General features: G+C 51.9%; 1 protein-coding gene across 3 annotated transcripts in view; it reads left to right on the top strand.

Moving 5' to 3' along the window:
- Window positions 1-22,142, top strand: part of Abcc6 (ATP binding cassette subfamily C member 6) — a 50,548-nt gene extending 28,406 nt beyond the window's left edge. For 2 of the 3 annotated variants that reach the window (XM_041649817.1, XM_041649825.1), the window contains 15 exons: window positions 143-319; window positions 1,813-1,980; window positions 3,320-3,491; window positions 6,492-6,567; window positions 8,270-8,396; window positions 9,138-9,345; window positions 11,963-12,273; window positions 12,425-12,624; window positions 15,312-15,438; window positions 16,696-16,797; window positions 17,705-17,851; window positions 18,845-19,003; window positions 19,087-19,253; window positions 21,023-21,217; window positions 21,499-22,142. In XM_041649817.1, the coding sequence (XP_041505751.1) occupies window positions 143-319; window positions 1,813-1,980; window positions 3,320-3,491; window positions 6,492-6,567; window positions 8,270-8,396; window positions 9,138-9,345; window positions 11,963-12,273; window positions 12,425-12,624; window positions 15,312-15,438; window positions 16,696-16,797; window positions 17,705-17,851; window positions 18,845-19,003; window positions 19,087-19,253; window positions 21,023-21,217; window positions 21,499-21,607 (2,445 nt within the window). In that variant the 3' untranslated portion in view covers window positions 21,608-22,142. Of the gene's footprint in view, window positions 1-142; window positions 320-1,812; window positions 1,981-3,319; window positions 3,492-6,491; window positions 6,568-8,269; window positions 8,397-9,137; window positions 9,346-11,962; window positions 12,274-12,424; window positions 12,625-15,311; window positions 15,439-16,695; window positions 16,798-17,704; window positions 17,852-18,844; window positions 19,004-19,086; window positions 19,254-20,031; window positions 20,263-21,022; window positions 21,218-21,498 lie in introns of those variants that run through there. The other variant, XR_005974145.1, reaches the window with a different exon arrangement.
- The last annotated feature ends 1,509 nt before the right edge of the window (window positions 22,143-23,651 follow it).

The raw sequence follows: 23,651 nt of genomic DNA on the forward strand, positions 1-23,651 counted from the left end.
CTGGCCACTGAGATGTATCCTCAGAGATCCCTCATATCTTCCCTCACAGTCCAGGTCCCTGCCAACCACTGTCAGCCTCCTGCCCTCTGAGCACCCAATCCCCTACTGTCATATGAGCTACCAACTGCGAGGCGTGTTTCAGGGTTCCGTGGCCTATGTGCCCCAGGAGGCCTGGGTCCAGAATACCTCAGTGGTGGAGAATGTGTGCTTCAGGCAGGAGCTGGACCTGCCCTGGTTGCAGAAAGTTCTGGAAGCTTGTGCTCTGGAGTCTGATGTGGCCAGCTTCCCTGCAGGAGTTCACACCCCAATAGGGGAGCAGGTGAGGAGCCCCTGGGTCCAAATGCCTCCCTGACCTGGGGATAGTATGATGAGGGACAATAGGGACAGAAAGGGTGTCATGAAGGAGGCCCCAGCTCAAAGCCAAACATATAGCAGCTGCTCCGTTATTAAAGAGAAATTGGTTTTAAAAATTAAAACAGAGACAAAAGGAGAGCAGAATGCCCTGCTGAGTAATGTTAGCCAGATTGTTTCCCCTTTATTTGCCTCATCAAAGTATCTAAGCTGAGATGGTCCCCACACAGGACACAGAAGCTATTGAACACACAGAATCAGAAAACTATGTGCTAAGTGCCAGCCCCCTATTTGTTTTTATAAATAAAGTTTTATTGGGACACAGTCATCTATTCACTGCCTATGATCTATGACTACTTCAGAGCTAGGGAATTGGGACAGACATCAAATGACCCTCAGACTTTACAAAAGTTATTCTCTGTCCCATCCTAGAAAATGTGGACTAGCCCCTGGGTTAGGGAACTGGGAATCACTGCTGGGATCAAGCTTTGCTGATTCTGAGCAACTGCTTCACCTCTGAGCTATAGCCTCTTGTTTTGGTTTGAGACAGCCTCAGCCTCTTGAGCGCTGAGATGATGGGCATGAGCCATCACAGCTTTCTCCCTTCAGAGCAATCACAGCCCAGCAGACAGAGGGCCGTGCCAAGAGTTCAAGTCCCTCCCTCCCTCTTTCAGAACTCTCAGGGCTTCCCATTGCCTTCAGTCAGAGCCAAAATTTTGAGCAGCCCCAGAAAGCACCGGTGTGACCCCATTTCTCCCTCTACCTCATCTCCCGTCATACTTCCTGCTCTCTCCAGCTACAGGGACACCCCCCCCCCATGCTCACCCAATCTCCCAAGCACACTCATCCTGCAGGGCCCCAGCTGGAAAGCTGTCCCCATAGAACACACAGGGCTCACATCCTGCGTCACCTTTGAGGGCAGGCCTGCTCTTGTCCCCTTTCCCATCATGTGTTCATTGGACGAAAGGGTCAGGAGAGTGGGACGCTCGCTGCTAGATCCCCTCAGCCAAGGGCAGTCAGTAAATGAATGAAAATAAGTTAGTTAGACAAGGGGGCGAGTGGCGTCCTCAGGGAACATGTCAGCAGTTGAGGAAGGGAAGAAATACTGGGCAGAGAGGGAGGAGACACAGTGCAAAAAAAACCAGCATCTCCAGAAGGGGCACTGGGAAGGGGAAAAGCAGGCTCAGGCCAGCAAGGGTTCTGGCCCAGTGTTTAGAGACAAACAAGACCCAAGAGCAGGTGCCTTGCGCTGTCCCTGAATGAGCAGGCCTGTCCCTCACCGATGTCGTGCTGGGTTTTCTGTTTGTTTGTTTTGTTTTGTTTTTTGAGACAGGGTTTCTATGTGTAGCCCTGGCTGTCCTGGAACTCACTCTGTAGACGCCTGCCTTTGCCTCCCTGGCCACCCAGTGATTCTGATGTCACCAGCAGATGTGTATATGAGTCCCTGTCTCATGTTCCCAGGGCATGAATCTTTCTGGGGGCCAGAAGCAGCGACTGAGCTTGGCTCGGGCTGTGTACAGAAAGGCTGCTGTGTACCTGCTGGATGATCCCCTGGCGGCCCTGGATGCCCATGTCAGCCAGCATGTCTTCAAGCAGGTCATTGGACCCAGTGGACTGCTCCAGGGTACGGTAAGTGTGTGTCAGAGCGAAGCTGAGGAAGTCCTGAGAGTTCTGTCCTAACCAATCCTTCTCCAGCCCAGTTTTCTTCTTTGTATCTGTCAGTTTTTCCTGCAACAATGCTGTGTAACAAACAGCTTCCCAAATCTCAGTGGCTTACCCTTACTTCTTTCGTAGGGGGTTTGTTGTTAAACTATTTATAATGTTTCAGTCTTATGACGATCTCAAAGTGGTACATATTTAACTTTTTAAAAAAATTTTTAAAGGGTTTTGATCTTTTCCTGGGTAGCAATTCTTTCTCCTAGTGCTAGTTGGTGTTCATGAACTGTGGCTCCTTCTGCTGTGTAATCTTGAGAAGGAAAAAACAAGCTCTGAGGAGCACTTCATGGCTGAGTTCTAGTGCTTGGTGTATTAAGTGTAATGTATTCATTCCCATACCAGGGTTGACACTCGGTGGTAGTTTTACATGTGCAAGGCCTTGAACACCATTCCCAACACCTCCTGAACAGCCATGGTGCATGTCTGTAATCCTACCAGAGACGTGGAGGCAGGATAATCAGAAACTCAGGGTTATCCTTAGTGTCTCGGCCAGCTTTCACTGTTAACTTAGCACAGCCCAGTCCACTGGGAGGAAAGCCTTGACTGAGGAATTTCCTAGATTAGATTGGCCTATGGGCATGTCTGTTAACTGATGTAAGAGGGCCCAGCCCACCCCACAGTCCCACCCCACTACCACTATCCCTGGGCCAGGGGACCTGGGTTGTGCAGTGAAGCCAGGTGAGCCTTGTTCTGTGAGGGGAACCATCCAGCAAGCAGAATCCCAGGGGATCCTGCTGTACTTCCTGGGCTGCGAGGGAGTTCCCTGAGTGGAGGTGACACCACAGGGAAGAGCAAGGAGGCCTGCCTTCGGGATCCTGCCTGCAGCTCTGTCCTGACTGCCCTCAGACTGACTGTGACCTGGAAGTGTAAGCCAAATAAACCCTTTTCTCCTGAAGTGTTTTGGTCACAGTGTGTCACAGCAACAGAAATGAAGTTAGAACACTTGGGTACAGAGTGAGTGGAGGCCAGCCTGGTATATGTGACAGCCTGTCTCAAAAGACATTTTTTAAAGTATTTCCACTTGTTCTGTGTTGATCTTCAGGTGAGTTTCTCAGCTCGCCCCATCCCATCAGAATGGGAAGCTCTCAGGTTCACTTTAAGCCCAGGTCTTCTCGATCTGAGACACCCCACTATTCTCTTTGGACATGGTATTCTCCAGAACATGAGCAGGTACACAGGAAGGGCTACCTGTTCTCCCTTTCTGACTCGGGGACACTCCAGCTCATGTAATTTCTGCCCCTGCTCTGCGCAGACTCGGATCCTTGTGACGCACACGCTACATGTCCTGCCCCAGGCTGACCAGATCCTGGTGCTGGTCAATGGGGCCATCGCAGAGATGGGCTCTTACCAGGACCTTCTGAACAGAAACGGAGCCCTGGTGGGACTTCTGGATGGAGCCAGACAGCGCGCAGGAGGAGGAGAAGGTATTGACTGGGCAGCACTGCATCTCTGTGCCTGGCTCTGGCTCTGGAGATTACCAGGGTCCCATTGATGGGGGTGGAGCGCCCTCACCACACTCATCCTGAGGGCCTCTCTGCTGCTGCTCTGGCCCTGCAGACAGACCACCCCTCCCCCACAAAGAGCCAAGGACACTGCCTGGGGCTCACAGTGTCTCTGCCACACTTTTGGTTCTCTGTGTGTTTATGTGCGTAGGCACACGTGTGCACCAGTGTGCGCGTGCACATGTCGTTAGAAGCCTGAGGTCACTCTCAGCTGTCATTCTCAGGAGTTGTCACCTGGCTTTTAGAGCTAGGGTACCTAATTGCAACCCAGGTTCACTGATTCAGCTAGACTGAATGCCAGTGAACTCCAGGGATCCTCTGTCCCTGCCTTACCGGAGCTGGGGTTACAGGCATGGTACTAGCATGCCTGGCTTTTTGTGTGAGTTCTGGGGGGCGGGGAGCTCAGGTCCTCATACCTGTGAGACAAGCTTTACCAATGTAGCCTCTCCTCAGTCCCTAAGTGACAACATTTCATTTGATCTCACAAGGGCCCTCTAAAGTGGGGGAACCAGTACTGTCCTTGTACACAGCACTGAGGCCTGTGTCTATAGTCCCAGAGTAGAATTCAGGGAGTCCCACCCAGTGTCTATGCTAAACATGTTATGAAGAGCATCTGATCCCAGGGTCCCTCTGTATTCAAGAGGGTAAATAACAAACTTCCAGAAGGAACATCGGCCATGAACATTGTCTTAGGTTTCTCTTGCTGTGAAGATACACGATGACCAAGGCGACTCTTATAAAGGGGAATCATTTAATTGAGGTGGCTTACATTTTTAGAGGTTTGGTCCATTGTCATCATGGTGAGACATGGTGGCGTGCAGGCAGACACAGTGGGGGACAAGTTGCTGTGAGGGCTCCATCTTTACTTGGAGGCAACAGGAAGTGGTGTCTCACTGGGCGTGACCTGAGCATATAAGAGACCTCAAAATCCCCCTCCACAGTGACACGCTTCCTCCAACAAGATCACACCTACTCCATCCAACAAGGCCACACCTCCTAACAGTGCCACTCCCTGGGGGCCATTTTCTTTCAAACCACCACACACACAGTGAGAAACCCTTCACTCATTACAGCTCAATGAGTCAGCACGGTGCCTGTCTCCATCTCACAGATGGGAAAACCGAGGCCTGCAAGTTAAGAAACTGGACCATGGTTTCATGTGTGGCTTGTTAGTATCAGTCCTGGGCCATGAAGCCAAGCTACTAGGAGCCGGAGAACACGCTTTTGAATTCATTGACTGTTGCTGCCCCCCCATGTCTCAAGCCTTGCTTTAATGTTACCCCTGATCTAGGGCTTTGCCTCTTCTAGAAACATCTGCTCAGCATTGGCCCTCCATGATAGGTTGGGGAGATGGCTCGGTTGGCTAAGTGTTTGCCTTGCAAGCAGGGGACCTGAGTTCAGTCTTCTGCATCCCTGTAAAGTGCTCGGCATGGTAGCCCATAGTCTCAGCTTTGGTGAGACGGAGACAGGAGGATCTATAGGACTTGCTGCCCCATCAGCCTAGCCTGAGTAGTGAGGTCTAGGCCAGTGAGAGACTGTCTTACAAAACATGGTAGACAACATTCCCGTCCTCTAGCCTCTGCATGCATGCACACACAAATACACATGCATGCACACATACATACCCACATACACACACCTACACATACTTACAAATACATGCATGCACACATACATACCCACATACACACACCTATACATACATACCCACATACACACACCTACACATACAAATACATGCATGCACACATACGTACCCATATACACACACCTACACATACATACCCACATACACACACCTACACATACATATAAATACACATGCATGCACATACATATAAATACACATGCATGCACACATACGTACCCACATACACACACCTACACATACATACAAATACACATGCATGCACACATACGTACCCTCATATACACACCTACACATACATACAAATACAAAAAAACTGTCTTAATTTCTTCTGTTGCTGTGATAAGACCCCAGGACCAAAGCAACTTAGAGAAGAAATGAGTTTATTTGGGGCTTAGAGTTCAAAGGGTTGGAGTCCATGACCATCATGATAGAGAGCATGCCGGCAGGCAGGCGGGCATGGTAGCTAAAAGCTCACATCTTGAGACACAAATCACAAGACAGACAGAGACTAAAAAAAACTCGGACTTTGAAAATTCTCAAAGCCTGCCCCCAGCGACACATCTCCTTCAAGGTCACACTCCCCAACCCTTTCCAAATAGTTCTAACAACTGGTGGCCACGTCTTCAAATGTGTGAGTCTCTGGGGTTCATTCTCTTTCAAACCACCACAACACTTAACTGTTGACTCGCTGTGTCATCGTGAGCTTGGAGATGGGACCTTGAGCACAGAACTTGCACATTTGTATTGGACAGCTTTTGCTGTGACAGTGCTGTGTAACAAACATCATCCACATGTCAGTGGTTCGTAATAGTGGCTACTTCTTGTTCACAGATCTGGAGCTAAGCTATTATATTTCTGCTTATATTTCTGGCCCAACCTGGGTAACATCAGATGGGAGGTTATTCCTGGGGAATTTGGCACCTGAGATATCATTTGAGTTAGTGAGGAAAGAACAGGCTAGGCACAATAAACTGCCTGAGCAAGTGTGATAAGGATGCAGGGGCAGTGTGCTATTTTCCCAGCTCCATAGCGTGTGCTCAGTATCTTCTGAATGAATGACTGGATGAATGAATGAATGAATGAGGATAAATGAGCGATGCTTTTGCATGACCCCAGGGAAAGGTCAAGAGCAGAGAAAGGTTGCCAGAGCAGCAGCAGCAACCACGCTAGGAAGTGTTTTCCAGAGAGGCTAGGGCACGGCAGCAGTGAGTGTCCCAGCCAGTATCTGGATTCCCTGGTATGTCCTTCACTGATATCCCTGACCCTTGCAGGTACTCACGCTGAGGCCGCCAGTGATGACCTTGGAGGTTTTCTTGGAAGTGGGAGGCCCAAGAGCAGACCAGAAAGGTGGGTTCTCTGGTGCCGAGCAAGAGAGGCCCAGGCTGAGGACAAACCGGATGCTATGGCTCCTGTACCTCAGGCAGAGGGGCAGCCAAACTCACGGGTGGAGCTGCCTTTGAATACCCCATGGGCTCAGTGATGGATAAGTCACCCATCCCAAGTGATCTGCCAGTTAACAAGGCACTAAGCTCCTCATGGCCAGTTCTAAGACAAGTCCTTCAAGCGGGTGATGCCAGTCAATAGAGCAGGGCAGGCTGGCTCCCTGGAAAGCTTCTCAACATGGCTGGAAATGACAGGGCTAGGCTGCACTCTTCCCATTCTGTAGGGCAGGCTGGGCTGGAGTCTGGCCGAGCACACAGATGGGGGTCACCAAGAAGGAGCCTCCCTTCCTACCAGTCCTCTGTGTCCAGGGCACATGTGACTCACTGTGAAGCTGGACTTTGACAACAACAGGTCACCATGTACCAGGCAGTGCGGGTTTCTGTAGCAGCAGGTGGGCGAGTGTACGAGGGAGGCTGAGGGTCTTTGGACCTTGTGGATACTGAAGGTGGGGACAGATCCTCTGACATCATGACAGCTGGCACCCTGAGAGTGACCCATAGTGGCAGTGTGATGCACAGGAAGCTGAGTAAGATGAGGTAGAAGGGCAGATGTGGATGTGGGATGGGTGGAGAGATGGATGTTTAATAGGGAGGAAGGGAGGAGGGAGATGTTCAGGCATGAACTAACAGATGTGTGCATGGGGAGAATGAAGAAAGGATAAAAGCAGATGGGGATGAATGAAGGAAGGAACAGAAGGAAAGATGATTAAAAGAGGCATGGATGAGGCCAGGTGTGGTGGCACACACCTTTAATCCCAGCACTCAGGAGGCAGAGGCAGGCGGATCTCTGTGAGTTTGAGGCCAGCCTGGTCTACAGAGTGAGTTCCAGGACAGGCTCCAAAGCTACAGAGAAACCCTGTCTCGAAAAAGCAGAAGGAAAAAGAGAAGAGGCATGGATTAATGGGAGGGTGAACGGTTGGCTACCTGGATGAACGGACAGATGGAAGAATGCTGGGTGGGTGGGGGAGGGCAGGAAAGAGGCCTGGATAGATGGAGAGGGAAAAGGATGGGTGGGCTGATTCATGGGAAATAGTAAATGACCGGTAATGCTAGGGAAACAACACACGGGTACTAAATGATGGGCAGCCCCACTTTTAGCTAGGGAAACTGAAGCACAGAACAGCTAAATCTGTCCACACTTCCATAGATGACAGAAATACAAATATCTTCAGCATCAGAATGCTAAAAAAGTGACATCCAGACAAGCTGGACTGTTGAGTCTAAGGGTCAACAGCAGGGGAAACTGGAGCAAAGCTTAGGCCAAAGTGAAACTTCGGGAGACAGAGCTTCTCTGTCAGGGGACTTGTCTGACTCTAGAGTGATGGAGCTGGGTACCATGTAGGAGGGAAGTATGGTGCCTAGATCATGTATCCATCCATGCATCTACCCATGCATCCACCCATCCATTTTCTATCCACCCACCCATGTGTCCATCCATCCTTCTTTTCATCCATCCACCCACACATCCGTGAATGCACACCTTCCCCCCCCCCCTCCTGGGGAGAGCTAGAAAGAATACTGCAAAGCTCACTGGCTATCTCGTGAAGGGACTCATGGTCCCCTATGGGAAGATACACTAACATGTCCTGATCTCCTCTGGATGACAGGCTCAGGCCCATCGAGTCAGCCGCTATGAAGGACAGAACCACTTCAGAGGCACAGACAGAGCCTTCTCTGGATGACCTTAAGGGGACAGGATTGACAACAGAAGAGGACAGCGTGCAGTATGGCCGGGTAACCACCAGTGTCCTTGCTTGAGTCTGCACACTGGGACGGCACTCACCCTTCCCAAACACCTACTAGGGCCAAATGGGATTCTAAACTTCCTGTCTCTTAATCCTTACAATCTCCCACCCCGCCCTACTCCTTCCCCTAAAAGTCAGACGGTAATGGCCTCTTTTGTCTTCCTTCCTTCCTTCCTTCTCCCTCCCTTTCTTCCTTCTGTCCTTCCTACCATCCTCCCTCCCTCCCTCCCTTTCTTCTTCCCTCCCTCCCTCCCTCCCTCCCTTCCTTCCTTCCTTTACTCTGTAGACCAAGCTGGCCTTGAACTCACAGAGATCCACCTGCCTCTGCCTCCCGAGTACTGGGCTTAAAGGCGTACGCCACCACCTCCAGGCAGTAATAGCCTCATTTTAAAGATGAAGGATCCAGTGTGTATAGGAGCTGGTCCTTGTCTCTATGACAACACTCCAGTCTAAGGAAGCCCAAATCTGAAAGACATACTATCATTTCTCTTCTCCCAAACCACCTTACCTTTTTCCACAGCCCATCCTTAACCCATGTGTGCATCCCTCACCTGTCCTTCCTTCACCACCCAGATCAGCCGGTAGCTAAGGCTCACATGGATCTACAGCAGAAGGGTCCTGAGGCAGGAGTCTGTAGAAAGATGCCCAGTGAGGCTTTGCTAACGATGCCTTTGGGAACTTGAGTTGACCTAGACCCAACTCATTCTCTCCTCCTCTGTGTGTCTCACAGGTGAAGAACACCACGTACCTGAGCTACCTGAAGGCGGTGGGCACACCCCTGTGCACCTACACCCTGTTTCTCTTCTTCTGCCAGCAAGTGGCGTCCTTCTGCCAGGGCTACTGGCTAAGCCTCTGGGCTGATGACCCAGTCGTGGACGGACGGCAGAAGCATGCAGCCCTGCGTGGCTGGGTCTTTGGACTCCTGGGCTGTCTCCAAGGTACCCTATGTCAGTGAGCAAAGCTCTGCTCCTACTCCACCCCCTCCTGTCCTTGGATGTCTGCTCAGGACATTCTAGGAGCAACCACCCCAGGTCCTTAATGTAGCATGGAGGGAATGAGGGCCTGAGGACAGCTCTCCCCAACTAAGAAGGTATCCCTGAAGTTAGCCAGCTAATAGCCTCAATCACCTGCCCCAAACCTCCAGATAGCCACATTCATCACAGCTGAACCCAGGCCACAACCCCTCCCCTCTCTTTGGCCTCTTTCACTGCCCCATTTTCTCCTCTTTCTTTTTCATTCTTTCTTTCTTTTCCTTCCTCCCTCCCTCCTTCCTTCCCTCCCTCCTTCCTTTTTCCCTTCCTTCCTTCCTCCCTCCCTCTTTCCTTCTTCCTCCCTCCCTCCTTCCTTCCTTCCTTCTCAGGAACTTTTTAAAAACACTTGTCTGTTTATTTACTTATTTTCAGTGTGTGCACGGACACGTGAACACCACAGCACACATACGTGTGGTCACACCCATAGGAGTGGGTTTTCTCCTTCTCCCACACAAATCCCAGAATTGGTGTGCCCAGGCATCAACCTTGGCGGCGAGTCCTTCTGCTGAGCCTTCCCGCCAGCCCAGCTCAATTTATTGTTCATTTCGAGGCAGTCTTTCCTCAGAGCCCAGGCTGACCGCAAACTCAAGATCCCCAACTTCCCTCCCAAATGCTGGGACTGCCAGTGTGCACCTGCATGCTCAACTCCTTCTATTAAAATAGCAATAACTCCTGGAGTGATTGCAGGCTCCCCTCTGCCAGAGGCAAGGTGCAAAGGGCTCCCATGTGCCCTTTGCCCTGGACACCGGGCTGCGAAGTGATACTGCCATATCGCATCAAGGATCTTGACTTGTTGTGCAGTGGCACTATTTCGTTGTTTCTGTAGCAGTCCTCACAACCCCACACTCGGGGTACTGGGCATTCATGTCCCTGCAAGGATCATCTATGGTGCCCTTGTAAACCCTCATCCTCCCTATTCCAGACTCCCCTGTCCTTAGCCTGACTCCCCGACATTTCAAACATGGCCACAGTAAAAAGAAACATGCAGGTCTGGCCCCATCATAAAAGTTGAATTTGTCAGAAATAGTGACACACTCCTGTATCCCCAGCTACTTGCGAGGCTGAAGATAGGATAGTTACATGTTTAAGGCCACCCTAGGCTCAAGGACAGCCCAGGTAACTTAGTGAGATACTATCTCAAAATAAGTGAAAACAGGCGTGGTGGCCCAGTGCAAAGACAGCCTCCTCCAAACCTGTTGACTTGACATAACTCTTGGGAACCGTGTGGCGGAAGGAGAGATCAGACTTCCATGGGTTGTCTTCTGATTTCTACATACATGCTGTGTTATGGACACGTCCACACACATGCACACGCACACACACGCACGCACGCACACACACACACACACACACACACACAAAGTAAATGTAAATTTTAAGTAAACGGGGGCATCTGAGGATATAGCTTAGCATAGAGTGCTTGCCTAGCGTGTGTGAGATCCTGGCTTCAGTACTCAGCACTGCAAATACAAAGCACCCTCAGCACGATTTACTAGGACTGTGGTGACATCAGGAAGGTGCCATGAGCCTCCCCGACCCAGGGACCCTTATGTCTGTAAACCTGCTGTCTCATCTAGGAAAAGCTACTTTCAAGACGGTCACTGCATCCACTAGCACGAGCTATCAATCAACTAAGCTGGAATGAACTTGAACTCACGTTTGGGTGGCACACAGCTGCATGTTGGCTACCTCGGGCTAGCCTGGGGTGGTGGCACACCTGTGAAGTCTCAGCACTCCAGAGGTGGAGGCAGGGGAATCAGGAGTTTATAGTTATCCTCTGCTACATCACAAGTTCAAGGCTAGCCTGGGCTATATGAGCCCCCCCCCCCATCTCAAAAGAACTGGACAGTCTCTAGAATCAAGGAAAGGTATTCTCCCACAGCCCAGCCAGCAGAGGAGCTGGGTCCTGGAGAAGCCTGGGGTGGGGGGGACCTTAGGAGCAGGTGCCAAAGACCCAGTAGTACCTGGCCGGCAACAGGCCACCTCAACATCCCCAGTCCGCAGCACTTTGCTCCAGCTCAGCCTGCATCCACCAGGGAAGCTTCTGATTGGCCATTTACAAGTCAGGTGACCATCACAAACCAATCACAGTGACCCACATGGCTGGCGTGTTCTGACTGGCTAGCTGAGTCATGTGACTGCCCTCACTGTAGTGTGAGACCATGATTGACAGTCGAGTCCCCTCCCCTTGCAGCCTCTTCTGCATGTGGTGGCTTCTCGACCCCTTGTTTCCTTTAGCTGTGGCTAACCACTCCAGTTTCTATCTGTGTCTGCGCATCTGCCTCCTGTCAGTGCCCAGTTCTTAGAAGGACACAGGTGTAGTCCCTGCCCAAAATCTAGAATATTCTTTTATTGTACCTATGAAACTTGTATTTCTAAATAAAGCTGCATTTGGAGGTTGAGGTAGGCATGAGTTTGGGGAGACCCTATGCTACACCACAGTAGTAGGTCATACAACAGTCACCGGGTGCTGGGAGACCTGCCCCAACCCAGCAGCAGGTTCTACTCAAAGTCCCCTCTGCAGCCGTCGGACTGTTTGCCTCCATGGCTGCGGTGTTCCTGGGAGGGGTCCGAGCCTCCGCTCTGCTTTTCCGGAGCCTCCTGTGGGATGTAGCTCGCTGTCCCATCGGCTTCTTCGAGTGCACGCCTGTCGGGAGACTGCTGAACCGCTTCTCCAAGGAGACAGACACGGTGGATGTGGACATCCCGGACAAGCTGAGGACGCTGCTGACCTATGCCTTTGGCCTTCTGGAGGTCGGCCTAGCGGTGTCAATGGCCACACCTCTGGCCATGGTGGCCATCTTGCCGCTCATGCTCCTCTATGCTGGGTTTCAGGTATGGAGAGCTCAGAGCCCAGATCTTGCTGAGGTCTCTTAGTGGCCCTCTGTTCTGCCTCACCACCAAGCAGGCTGACAACAGAGGATACCTGCTCTTCCCTGTTCTCTAAGAGCTCCCTCTCAGTGTCCCTGTCCCCCTCCCACCACAGAGCCTCTATGTGGCCACATCTTGCCAGCTGAGACGCCTGGAGTCGGCCAGCTACTCGTCTGTGTGTTCCCATATGGCTGAGACCTTCCAGGGCAGTCCGGTAGTCAGGGCCTTCCAGGCCCAGGGACCCTTCACGGCACAGCACAACGCCCTTATGGATGAGAACCAGAGGGTCAGTTTCCCGCGACTGGTGGCTGACAGGTAGGAAGAGCCTGGGATCAGAGTACACCTGGAAAGCCCTCCCTGCAAAAATTGAGCTCCATGGTTAGAGGGGTCAAATGGCTTGAGCACAGCCCTACAAGCTGGGGACAGTCTGAGACTGGGTCCCACTCAGACCACCTGAGCACACAGAGCAGACAGGGTCTCTGACATCCAGTGGGCTGGAGGTACAAACAGAAGCGTGGTTGCCAGACAGCAGTCCCAACCTCTGTTTCCTTGGTGACAAGGCAGCTGGTATCAAACGTCCTTAATCTCCTTTGGGAGAGAATGATATGGGGTCGACTTCTGGCTCGGCTGTTTCAAGCAGGTAGATGCTGGACAAGTTACCCAACCTCTCTGAGCCTCGCTCACTCATCTGCTGTCACACTCGGGCAGCTGTGAGGATCCAGAAGTTCCAAGGAGCATGCTGCTAACATGTGTACCGCATAACCTGGTCCTGCTCCAGCCCTTCCGGAGCCTTGGTTTCCTCAGCTGTCAAATGGAAACAGTGTCATCTTCCCTTGCAGCCGGGAGACCAGGCATCACCTGTGATGCTCCCAGGGACATGATAGGTACTTGTTCCATCAAGGTCCCGAGCTCGCTGAGCGTGCCTGCTTATAATACCCGCTCGCTATCTGTTAAGTGAACGAGCAGACAAACGGATGGTAGAGCAGGGCCCAGTGAGAGGTGCGTGCAGGATCTACCCGTTCAGAATGTACTGTTGAGCACATACTTCGTGCTGAGCTGTGGACTGGATCTAGAGACAGAGAAAACAAGATCTCTGTCTCCATGGAGCCCAGGACTCCTAAAGGTGACAACAGTTGGTGACATCAAATGATTTGTCTGGCAAGAGAAGCAAGGGAAAGGAGGTCAGTGGGTGCGAGAGAAAGAGAAACAATCAGGGCAGGCTCCCAGGAGAGAGTGCTGGAGCTGACCTCACGAGGGGCAGGCCAGGGCTGGGGACCGCTAGTGAGTAACACGCTTGCCTTTGAAGTAAGAGGGTGTGGGCTCAAGCCCACATTCGAACTCACCTTACCAGTGATCCAGGCATAGTGGTGTGAGCCTGTCATCTCAGCACTTGGGAGAGAGGGCTTGGGTTGGAGGCACGTGGGTCCCTGAGGCTCACTGGGCAGCCAGCTAACTCTTTTGATGAGTTCTTTTTTTTTTTTTGTTTTGTTTTGTTTTGTTTTGTTTTTTAGCATCCCCACCATGAACTCCGCTCTTTTCTAATCTTCTGGGTGATTCCACAGCCCATGAAAGCCTGTTTCTCTTCTATCTTTGTATATGCTCCAGTCAAAGTAGAAGGGTTAAAATCCAGCACCTACTAAACATCTACGGGAGTGAGCTGTTGTTCATTTTGAAACCATATCTATTACAATCTCATGGACTTCACCTACTCCTTCTAAATGTTCTATCATCATTTATAATAGGAACCATTATTATGAATGGAATCTTACCTACTAGAAATAGATTCTTTAAACTAAATTACCTCTTGTAAAATTTAGCTAGGTTCTTCAAGACTGTATCAGGTATTAAAAAATTCTTATAAGAATTACACTCAAATCTATCACACCAATTTTCTGAACAGAAAGCAGCATAAGTATCATTGTTTAAGTTTTTATGTGGACACCTTCAAGAGGGTTTGTTTTTAATACAGGACAAGATGGAGATGTTTTTATTTCCCATCATCCTTCTTTCTTCCTCACTGATTCCTCATAGCCTACAATCTTTCTTTCCTTATTCTTTATTCGTTTCCTATATTTTTCTAAGCCAATGAGGGACCCTGTCTTAAAACAGGAAGGAAGAGCTGGGCCCTGCTGGGTGTGCCTTTAATCCCAGCACTGGGGTGAGGGGCAGGGGCAGGCGGATCTCTGAGTTCAACAGAGTGAGTTCCAGGACAGATTAAAAAAAAAAACCCTCAAGGTGGATGACACCTGAGGAATAGCTGTTGGGGGACATTCAATCACACTGTGAACCCCGAGTTTGCATTTGCGTTAATTAAATAAAGTTAACCTTGGGTCAGGAAGCCGAGTTAGCAGCTAATTAACAGAAAGCAATCGTAGAGGGTCAGAGAGCACCGAGAAGAGATAGATGCAACGGAGTGGGGGGGGGGGATTTGGAGTGGTGCAGCTTTTTTGTTTGGCAGAGCAGAAGGATGCTCTCTTTGGGAGACACCAGCAAGGGGAAAAGGTCAGCTAGTTGCTACTCAGCCTCTCTGAGCTAGCACCCCAGCCTTTGAAGCTCAAGATTTATTTATAAATAGGATAATAGAGATTTAGTTAATGCTACCTTTAGCAGAGGCAGAGCCAGTGCCTACGGGAACAGAATTCCCACCAGCCTCAGCCTGAGTGGCCGGGCGGCTGCTGGGAAGCAGGTCATAACTGCACGAACGCAATAACTGGCTGAACTGGCAGCAGATTAAGGCGCAGCCACTGTGCCGAAGATTAAACAACAAATGACAGTTGAGACTGACCTCTGACTTGCACACACACGTGTACATGTAGCCAAACACCCACCAGGGAGAGGACGTCTCCAAATCTGTGCAACTCCCAACATGTGCCAGGCCCTCGGCTGGATCACTGGGCAAGGCAGTTAGGTCCCATTGTGGGGCCCCCAGTGGGTGCTGAGCATCTACCATGACCAGAGAAGTGGGTCCTGCTCGTCCTGCTGAGCCCTGCTTTCCTCCACAGGTGGTTGGCTGCCAACCTGGAGCTCCTGGGGAACGGCCTGGTGTTCGTGGCCACTCTGTGTGCTGTGCTGAGCAAGGCTCACCTGAGTGCCGGCCTCGTGGGCTTCTCAGTCTCAGCTGCCCTCCAGGTACTTCTGCATCCCACCCCTGCTGGAGGTGGGCAGAACAGAGACAGATGGGCCCTGCTGGAGTGTTCTCCACTGCCCAGCACTAGGAAACCTTGTTTGACCTCAAGCAAGTGGCTTAAGACCCTCTGTGTGCCCATCCAAGTAATGGTCCAGCACTCTACCTCTTCCGGTTAGGAGAGACAGGCAGAATGTTGAGAGGTGTCCAGTGGGGTGTTTATTGTTAGTGCTTGACAGTATGCAGTGCTGGGTTAGAATGCCTGTGTCCACAAACACACATACACACAGTCTCTTGCACACTCTTACACACATATACACTCTTACACATAGTCTCTACACACTCACACACTCTTACACACACATTCTCTCCATCTTACACTATATCTTGCACACACAATTCTCTCCTTGCACACACCATCTTATCCTGTATCTTGCACACACTTACACACAATTCTCTCCTTACACACACCATCTTATCCTGTATCTTGCACACACTTACACACAATTCTCTCCTTACACACACCATCTTACACTGTATCTTGCACACACTTACACACAATTCTCTCCTTACACACACCGTCTTACACTGTATCTTGCACACACTTACACACAATTCTCTCCTTACACACACTGTCTTACCCTGTATCTTGTACAGTCTTACACACAATTCTCCCCTTGCACACACTGTCTTACCCTGTATCTTGCACACTCTTGTACATGTGCATGCACATACACCCCGTCTCATCTGCGCAGCAGCAGCAGTTGAAGGTGTTACTCTAAGAGCATCTTCGTAAATTACAGGTCATCTCCTTCAGGGTCAGTGCTCTGGGCAGGACCAGCAGCAGCAAGAGAGGCCATGGGGGGCATGTGGCAGGCTGTGAGCCAGCAGAGGGAGAGGAATGAGAGCAGGGCCAGCTACGGAACTGCTCGTCGGCCCCAGCAAAGCACTTAGAGGCTCAGTGGGATGGACATCAGGGAAGGCCTGGCCCCTCTGTAGAAGCTGCCTGAATGGAACCCACACACCCAGGTCTTATGTGAGTCCTGGATAGGCCAGGCACTTCTCTTGTCCTGTCTGGGACAGTGCTGCCCCCTGCTTGCTCTATTGTCTGTCTATAGGCCAGAGCCCAGTCCCACCCCTGAGGGCCCAGGTCCTCAACCTCTCTGTGCCTACAGTCCCTTTTTCTTTGCCTTCCCTGGCACTTGGCCAGGAATCCCTGATGAGACCCAGAGGAGCCCAGCTGAGGTGTCTTCTCAAACCAGGTGACACAGACACTGCAGTGGGTGGTCCGCAGCTGGACAGATCTGGAAAACAGCATGGTGGCAGTGGAGCGCGTGCAGGACTACACCCACATCCCCAAAGAGGTGACGAGGGGGAGAATGCCTGCCCCTTCCTACCAGGAAGCAGCGTCCCTGTGGGCAGTGACAGCCAGGGTGACCGAGGGTGGAGAGTCTGAAGCCTCCTGCTGTAGCAGGACAGGTCACTGCAGCAGCAGGAAGGGCGTTCCCTCAGCTTTGTGACGTGAAAGTGACAGCCATGCTCTAGCCATGCAACGGGGCATAGGACAGGGTGAGGCCATCACCCAGGCCAACAATGGTGGTAGAGTGATTTCTTAACCTAGCGACAAGCCAGGACAGCTGCGGGTGCCGAGGACAGACCAGGGTTCTCATGGCACAATGCCATGGGAACAGAGCAGCGAGGTCAATGATGTGGCGTCAAGCTGGGCACAACAGCTCACAACTAAATCTCAGCTCTTAGGAAGTTGAGGCAGGAGGATTGCTGCTAAGCCTGTGTAGTGAGTTAAGGCTAGTCTGAGCTACATAGCGAGAAGCTATTTTGGATAGAAAATTTGAAGTTATCCGGGGCTACATAGCAGATTGGGGCTAACCTGGGCTATATAGTAAGTTAGAAGCCAATCTTAGCTATATAAAGCAAGCAGGAGCCTAGCCTGAGCTATGTAACAAGTTAGAGACTATTCTAAGCAACACAGAGAGTTGGAGTATATATAGCTGGGGCTAAATAGAGATTTGGAGGCTAGTCTGGGTTACAGCAAAGTTAGATGCTAGTCTTGGCTATGTCGCATGTTAGAAGCTAGCCTGGGCTATATACTGAGACCTTGTCCTACCAACAAGATGCTGCTCGAATGACCAGGAGTGATTTCCAAATGAAGGTGTAGTGTGGAATGTGGGAAACTGAGGCTCTGAGGGCAGACCCCTATGAAGAGCTTAAGACAACTCCTCTGACCTGTGTCCAACCTGTTTGCCAACCCAGGCTCCCTGGAGGCTGCCTACCTGTGCAGCCCGGCCTCTCTGGCCTACTCAGGGACAGATTGAGTTCCGGGACTTTGGGCTCAGACACCGACCAGAGCTGCCGCTGGCTGTGCGGGGTGTGTCCCTGAAGATCCATGCAGGAGAGAAGGTGGGTGGCACTCCCACTACATCCTGTGGGCAACAGGCTCTAAGTCTGAGAGATGCCCAGCTTGCTTGCTTTCTGTTTTTGGTTGGTTGGTTGGTTTTGGGTTTGGGGTTTTTGATTTGGCTTAGTTTGGTTTCTGGCTTTTTGAGTCAGGGTTTCTCTGTAGCTTTGGAGCCTGTCCTGGAACTTGCTCTGTAGACCAGGCTGGCCTCGAACTCACAGAGATCCGCCTTCCTCTGCCTCCCGAGTGCTGGGATTAAAGGTGTGCACCACCACCTCCCGGCTCCTGCCCAGGCTTTCTTCACTCCCATCTCCCAGGCCCTGATGTGCCTCTGGGGGTGGCTTCCTGTGTCTACCTTGATGTCCTGGATGAGGAGCATGCTGGGCTGCCTGGAAGGATAGATACGGAACAGATGACAAAGGATGGAGTGTGGGAAAGAACGAGGCCATTCTTAGGGATGGGGTGACAAGAAAGAAAGGACGGGTGGACTGATTAGAGGGCAGAGGAAAAATAAGGGCTGGATGGAGAAGGCGCGGGTAGGACAGGATGCAGAGGAGGATGCGGGAGCTGGGAGGGAGGGCTCGCATGGAAGGATGGGGAGCGATGGAGGTGGCTAGGACATAGAGGAAAGGTAAGGGGTAGAAGTGTGGGGAGGAGGAGGAGCTAGAGAGAGCCCAGGTGGAAGGTGGGATGGAAGGATGAGCAGGTGTGATAAGGGGCACACTCAGTAGAGGGGTACAGGGAGGGAGAGATGAGGGGCTGTGTTGAGGGGGCATGTTTAGTGGAGGGGGTACAGAAATGGAGAGATGAGGGGCTGTGTTGAAGGGTGTGCTCAGTGGAGGGGGTACAGAGATGGAAGGTGAGCGGGTGTGATAAGGGGCACACTCAGTGGAGGGGTACAGAAACAAGTGCTGTGCAGGGGAAGAGGGTACGCATGGACCTCAGGGCTAAGGCAGACTTGCTCAGTGTGGGCCTCACTCTTTGTTACCTGGCAGGTGGGCATCGTGGGCAGGACAGGGGCCGGGAAATCCTCCCTGGCTTGGGGCCTGCTGAGGCTTCAGGAGGCTGCTGAGGGTGATATCTGGATTGACGGGGTCCCCATCACCCATGTGGGACTGCACACGCTTCGGTCCCGAATCACCATCATCCCTCAGGTGAGGCCTAGGACCATGGGAAAGAGGTGACAAAGGAAGGAGCGATGGCAGGGCCTGCTCTGATCCAGCGTCCCTCTGGCCAGGACCCTGTCCTGTTCCCAGGCTCTCTACGGATGAACCTGGACCTACTTCAGGAACACACAGATGAAGACATCTGGGCAGCGCTGGAGACGGTGCAGCTCAAGGCCTTTGTGGTCAGCCTGCCTGGCCAGCTGCAGTATGAGTGTGTGGGCCAGGGAGATGACCTGAGGTATGGCCGTCCAGCAGTGGCAGACCAGAATGAACTGGGCAAGGGCAGGGACAGTCCGGGCTCAGAGCATACTCCAGGGGATCCTCAACGCCGTCTACTCATACAGGTCCCAACCCTCCCCCGCTGTCCCAAGCCTCAGGATATCTGTGCCATGTTCTTTTTCCCATGGCAAAGTGCCCACAAGGCGCTCTTCCCACTCAGTATCTGTTTTGCTACAAAAGCACTATGCTTGATGTTTGACTCTGATCTCAGATTCACTGTGGCTAAGTGCTGTGTGTGTGTGTGTGGTGTGTGTTTGTGATGTATGTGTGGTGTGTGTGTGGTGTGTGTGGTGTGTGTGCATGCGTGTGTGGTGTGTGTGCATGTGTGTGTGGTATGTGTGTATGTGTGTGTGTGGTATGTATATGGTGTGTGTGTGTGTGTGTGTGTGTAGGCCAAAGGTCCACCTTGAGTGTCCCCTCTATCACTCTCTACCTTGTTTTTGAGACAGGGTCTCTCGCTGAGCCTGAAGCTCACTGATTCTCCCAGGCTGGTTGGCCAATGGGCTCCCAGGGACCCTTTTGTCTGCCTTCTGGGAACTGGGATCACAGATCCTTGCCTTTGTGCCCAGCTTTTATGTGGGTATTGGGGATCTGAACTCAGATCCTCATGTTTGCACAACGAGCGTTTCCCTGACTGAGCCATCTCCCCAGTAACGCCCTCTGCTAGAGTGTTTTAAGGACAAAGCACACATAACATAAACAGGGACTGGGGGATGCATCATCTTTTTTTTTTTCAGCTCAGGGCAGTTCCCGTAGGGCCTCATGCACGCTGAGGGCATGCTCTAGAACCGCTGTCCAGCCCTGGCCTTTCCTGGACGTCTAGCTCTGCATGTGAAGCACAGTTGTGCAGAGCTGGTATTGGTGCAGGCTTGGGATCTTAGCACTCGAGAGGCTGGAACAGGAAGAGGTCAAGTTTGACGGCAGCCTGAGCTACATAGCGAGGCACTGTCTCAAAAACCCAAAACCAAGTAAGACTGTGTTCCATACCTTTAACCCCAGCACTCAGGAGGCAGAGGCAGGTGGATCTCTGTGAGTGTGAGGCCAGTCTAGTCTCCGTCGTGAGTTCCAGGTCAGCCCAGGGCTACATATTAAGATCCTGTTTCAAACAAATAAAACGAAAAAAGGGACAATGGCCACCTTCTGTGGCTGGTATCCACTAAAACACCCTTCATCACTTAGCGTGTTGTGATGGGGGCTCTGTGAGCAAGTGTGAGGACCAGAGTTCAGATCCCCTGAACCCATGTAAATCTAAGTGGGTTTAGCAGCCGCCTGTGATCTCAGTGCTCAGGAGGCAAAGGTAGGCGATGCCTGGGACAAGCTAGCTGGCCAGGCTAGCTAAGACAGCCCACTCTGGGTCCAGGGGACACTCCACTTGTGTGTACAAAGTCGAGAGTAACTGGGGAAGCCACCCCATGCAGCCTCTGGCCTGCACACATCCGTGCACACACATGTACCTGCAGATGTGCATCCCAAGTGCCCGCAATGCTCATGCAGAACCAAAGAAAAAGAAAACGGACTTTTCACAGGTAGAGAAACCAGGGCTCAGAGGTGTGAATGACAGTCAGCCAACACCAAAGCCGCAGAAATGGATTTCCCCAAACCGTGCAGACTTAGACCCTCACAGTGGGGACAACACACCCAGATGCCATCAGCAGCTGTCCTCAGGGTCAGCTTGCAGACAGACCTATGATGACACCAACTTAGCCTAACCATGCAACTTATTCACAGCGTGGGTCAAAAGCAGCTCCTATGCCTGGCACGTGCCCTTCTCCGGAAAACCCAGATCCTCATCCTGGACGAGGCCACTGCCTCCGTGGACCCAGGGACAGAGATGCAGATGCAGGCGGCCCTGGAGCACTGGTTTGCTCGGTGCACAGTACTGCTCATTGCTCACCGCTTGCGCTCTGTAATGGACTGTGCCAGGTAAGGCATCCCTCCTGGCGGTGGTACATAGGAAGACGTGTAATGTGTTCTTATGCAAATGTCCTGAGATGGATCGCACATGGTCCACTGCTCAGGGGGCGTGACCAAGTCCCCAGGGAAAGGCATTCGGCCCAGGAACTGAACATCCAGGAAGATGGGAGGGTCAGGGTGCAGCTCGGAAATTCAAAACTTTTGGGGAGTGAATTCAAAGCAGAGCGGGGTTCTCAGCCAATGAGGGCCTCAGCTACTGTCACAAGAACTGTTCCATGTCTTCCTTGCAGGGTTCTGGTCATGGATGAGGGACAGGTGGCAGAGAGTGGCAGCCCAGCCCAGTTGCTGGCCCAGAAAGGCCTGTTTTACAGGCTAGCCCAGGAGTCAGGCCTTGCTTGAGTCGGGACTCTTGACAACTTCCTTGGAGCCAACTGTACAGCCTGCAGTGGCTGGGGATGTCAGAGACCCGGGGACCATCAAACTCCACAGGATGCTCAATCTAGCCTCCTCTCTGGGAGGAAGATGGCAGAGAAAGTGACAGATGACTGGAATACCAGACCCAGAAGAACCCGGCATGTCCAGGGTGGCCTGAGCAAGGCCATGATCAGTCTGCAACCAGAGTGGACAGTGACTCTCAGCCCAAGTTCTACATCAAGGCCACAGCTGCCCCAGGCCGATTAGGCTGGATGTAACTCCTTATTTTGATGTCATTGTAGATTTCACACAGTTAAGACATCACACAGAGAGAACCCTCAGACCCTCGGTCCTTTTTGTTCTGGGGTGACAGCTTGGGCAACACTAGGACAAGATCAGGTGGCACACTGACACTAGCAGGCCCCAACAGTCGTGTTCACATTTCCTCTATTGCTTGTGTGTCTCTCTATGTATCCAGTGCTTTTTGTCGTCATTAGTTTTGAGACAGAATTTCACATAGCCCCGACTGGCCTTGAGTTCTCTTTGTAGCTGAAGATGGCCTTGAACCTGTAATGTTCCTGCCTCCCTCCCAAGTGCTGGGAATGCAGGCCTGTGTCACTACACCCTGAGTGCAGGTCCCAGACCCAGAGCTGTCTGTGTGATTGACAAGCTCCCTAGCAACTGCATTACGACCCTAGCTCTGGATTCCCTTCTACACCTGTTTAAAATCATAACAGTAAAGTGTCTCTCACCTTGTAGTCCAGGTTGGCCTCAAACTCAGCATCCTCGTGCCTCTGCCTCCAGAGTGCTGGAATGGCAAGCATGTGTCCCCACACCCACCTGGACTCACCCCAGTTACCTAGCAACATCGCTGCCACTGTTGGCCGTGGGCCAGGCCTGGTGGGTCCAGTGCATGATAGTGGGTGAGCAGTATCCTTGGTTTGTACTCGGAGATGCCCTGCTATAGCCGTGGCAAGGCTATTTCCACATACTGCATGGTGCCCCAGGGCAGCATCACTGATGCACTCTGCCCTGGTACCACCCATGACTCACTGATAGGTACATGGGCAATGGCTATGTTGGGGTCAGGAGGGGCATGTTCTTCTAGGATCTCTGATGCATCTCAGATGGTCCACCTTGATTCAGGGTTTGGGAGGGTTTCCTTTCAGCCCAGAGTGATTCCCCTTTGCTAGTATAGCCTGCAGCTCATTCTGAGGCTCTTCACATGGCAAGGAGCCAGTCTCAGCACCGAGGCTACTTTTATTGTGCAAAAGAAGAAACCGAAGCCAAAAAGTGGGGATACGGGTACCCAGGGGCCAAGTGATAACTTACCCCTGGGCTTCTCACCGCCCAGTTTGAGTGGTCCTGTGGGCAGTTCTGCTCTGGAGGAACGAGAGTTGGGGCACACAACACTCAACCTGCTTTTTGAGTGTCTGGCCTGGGGCAGAGGCTGCTGTGTGTCTGTGAATCCACCTGGGATGTTGGGAAGACTGGAGGCCCACCAAGTCTGGGATAAAGCCTGGGTCACAGGCTGGCCATCACATGGGAGCTCCTGGCAGGCCAGCAGGGTGGTCCAGACCACTAATCCCTCAGCCAAGGTCGCCTGCTAGCAAGTCCCAGCCTGTGGGAGGAACAGGACTCAGTTCCAGCAGGCCACAGGCACATATCCTCAGCCTTTGACTGTCCCTGTAGGCCTTTTGCTTTTCTGTGGAGTTGGGTTGGAACCTATGCCTGGCAAATGCTAATCCCTGATGCTCCTCCCTGCAGACACTGCTGTGTGTCGGGGCATGGCTGTGGGTGCAGAAGACGCAGAGGAGGCAGGCGCCACCATTCTGCCCAGACCCCTATGTCTCTTTGTGGATGTATTTGGTGGCCACTGAACCCTTTCACAGAAGAGAAAGCTGAGCCCAGGCATCTTAGTGCCAGCATCTGCCCAGCTTCCCAGCCACCAGGCCTTCCTGCCTCAGCACGAGTCCCAAACTGACTTCCGCCCTAAACTCCCACCTCAAGGACAGAGGCTAGCAGCAAG

This window comes from Microtus oregoni, unplaced genomic scaffold, assembly GCF_018167655.1.
Source record: "Microtus oregoni isolate MIOR12 unplaced genomic scaffold, Mior012 000000F_ref0000247, whole genome shotgun sequence".
NCBI classification, from domain to species: domain Eukaryota; kingdom Metazoa; phylum Chordata; class Mammalia; order Rodentia; family Cricetidae; genus Microtus; species Microtus oregoni.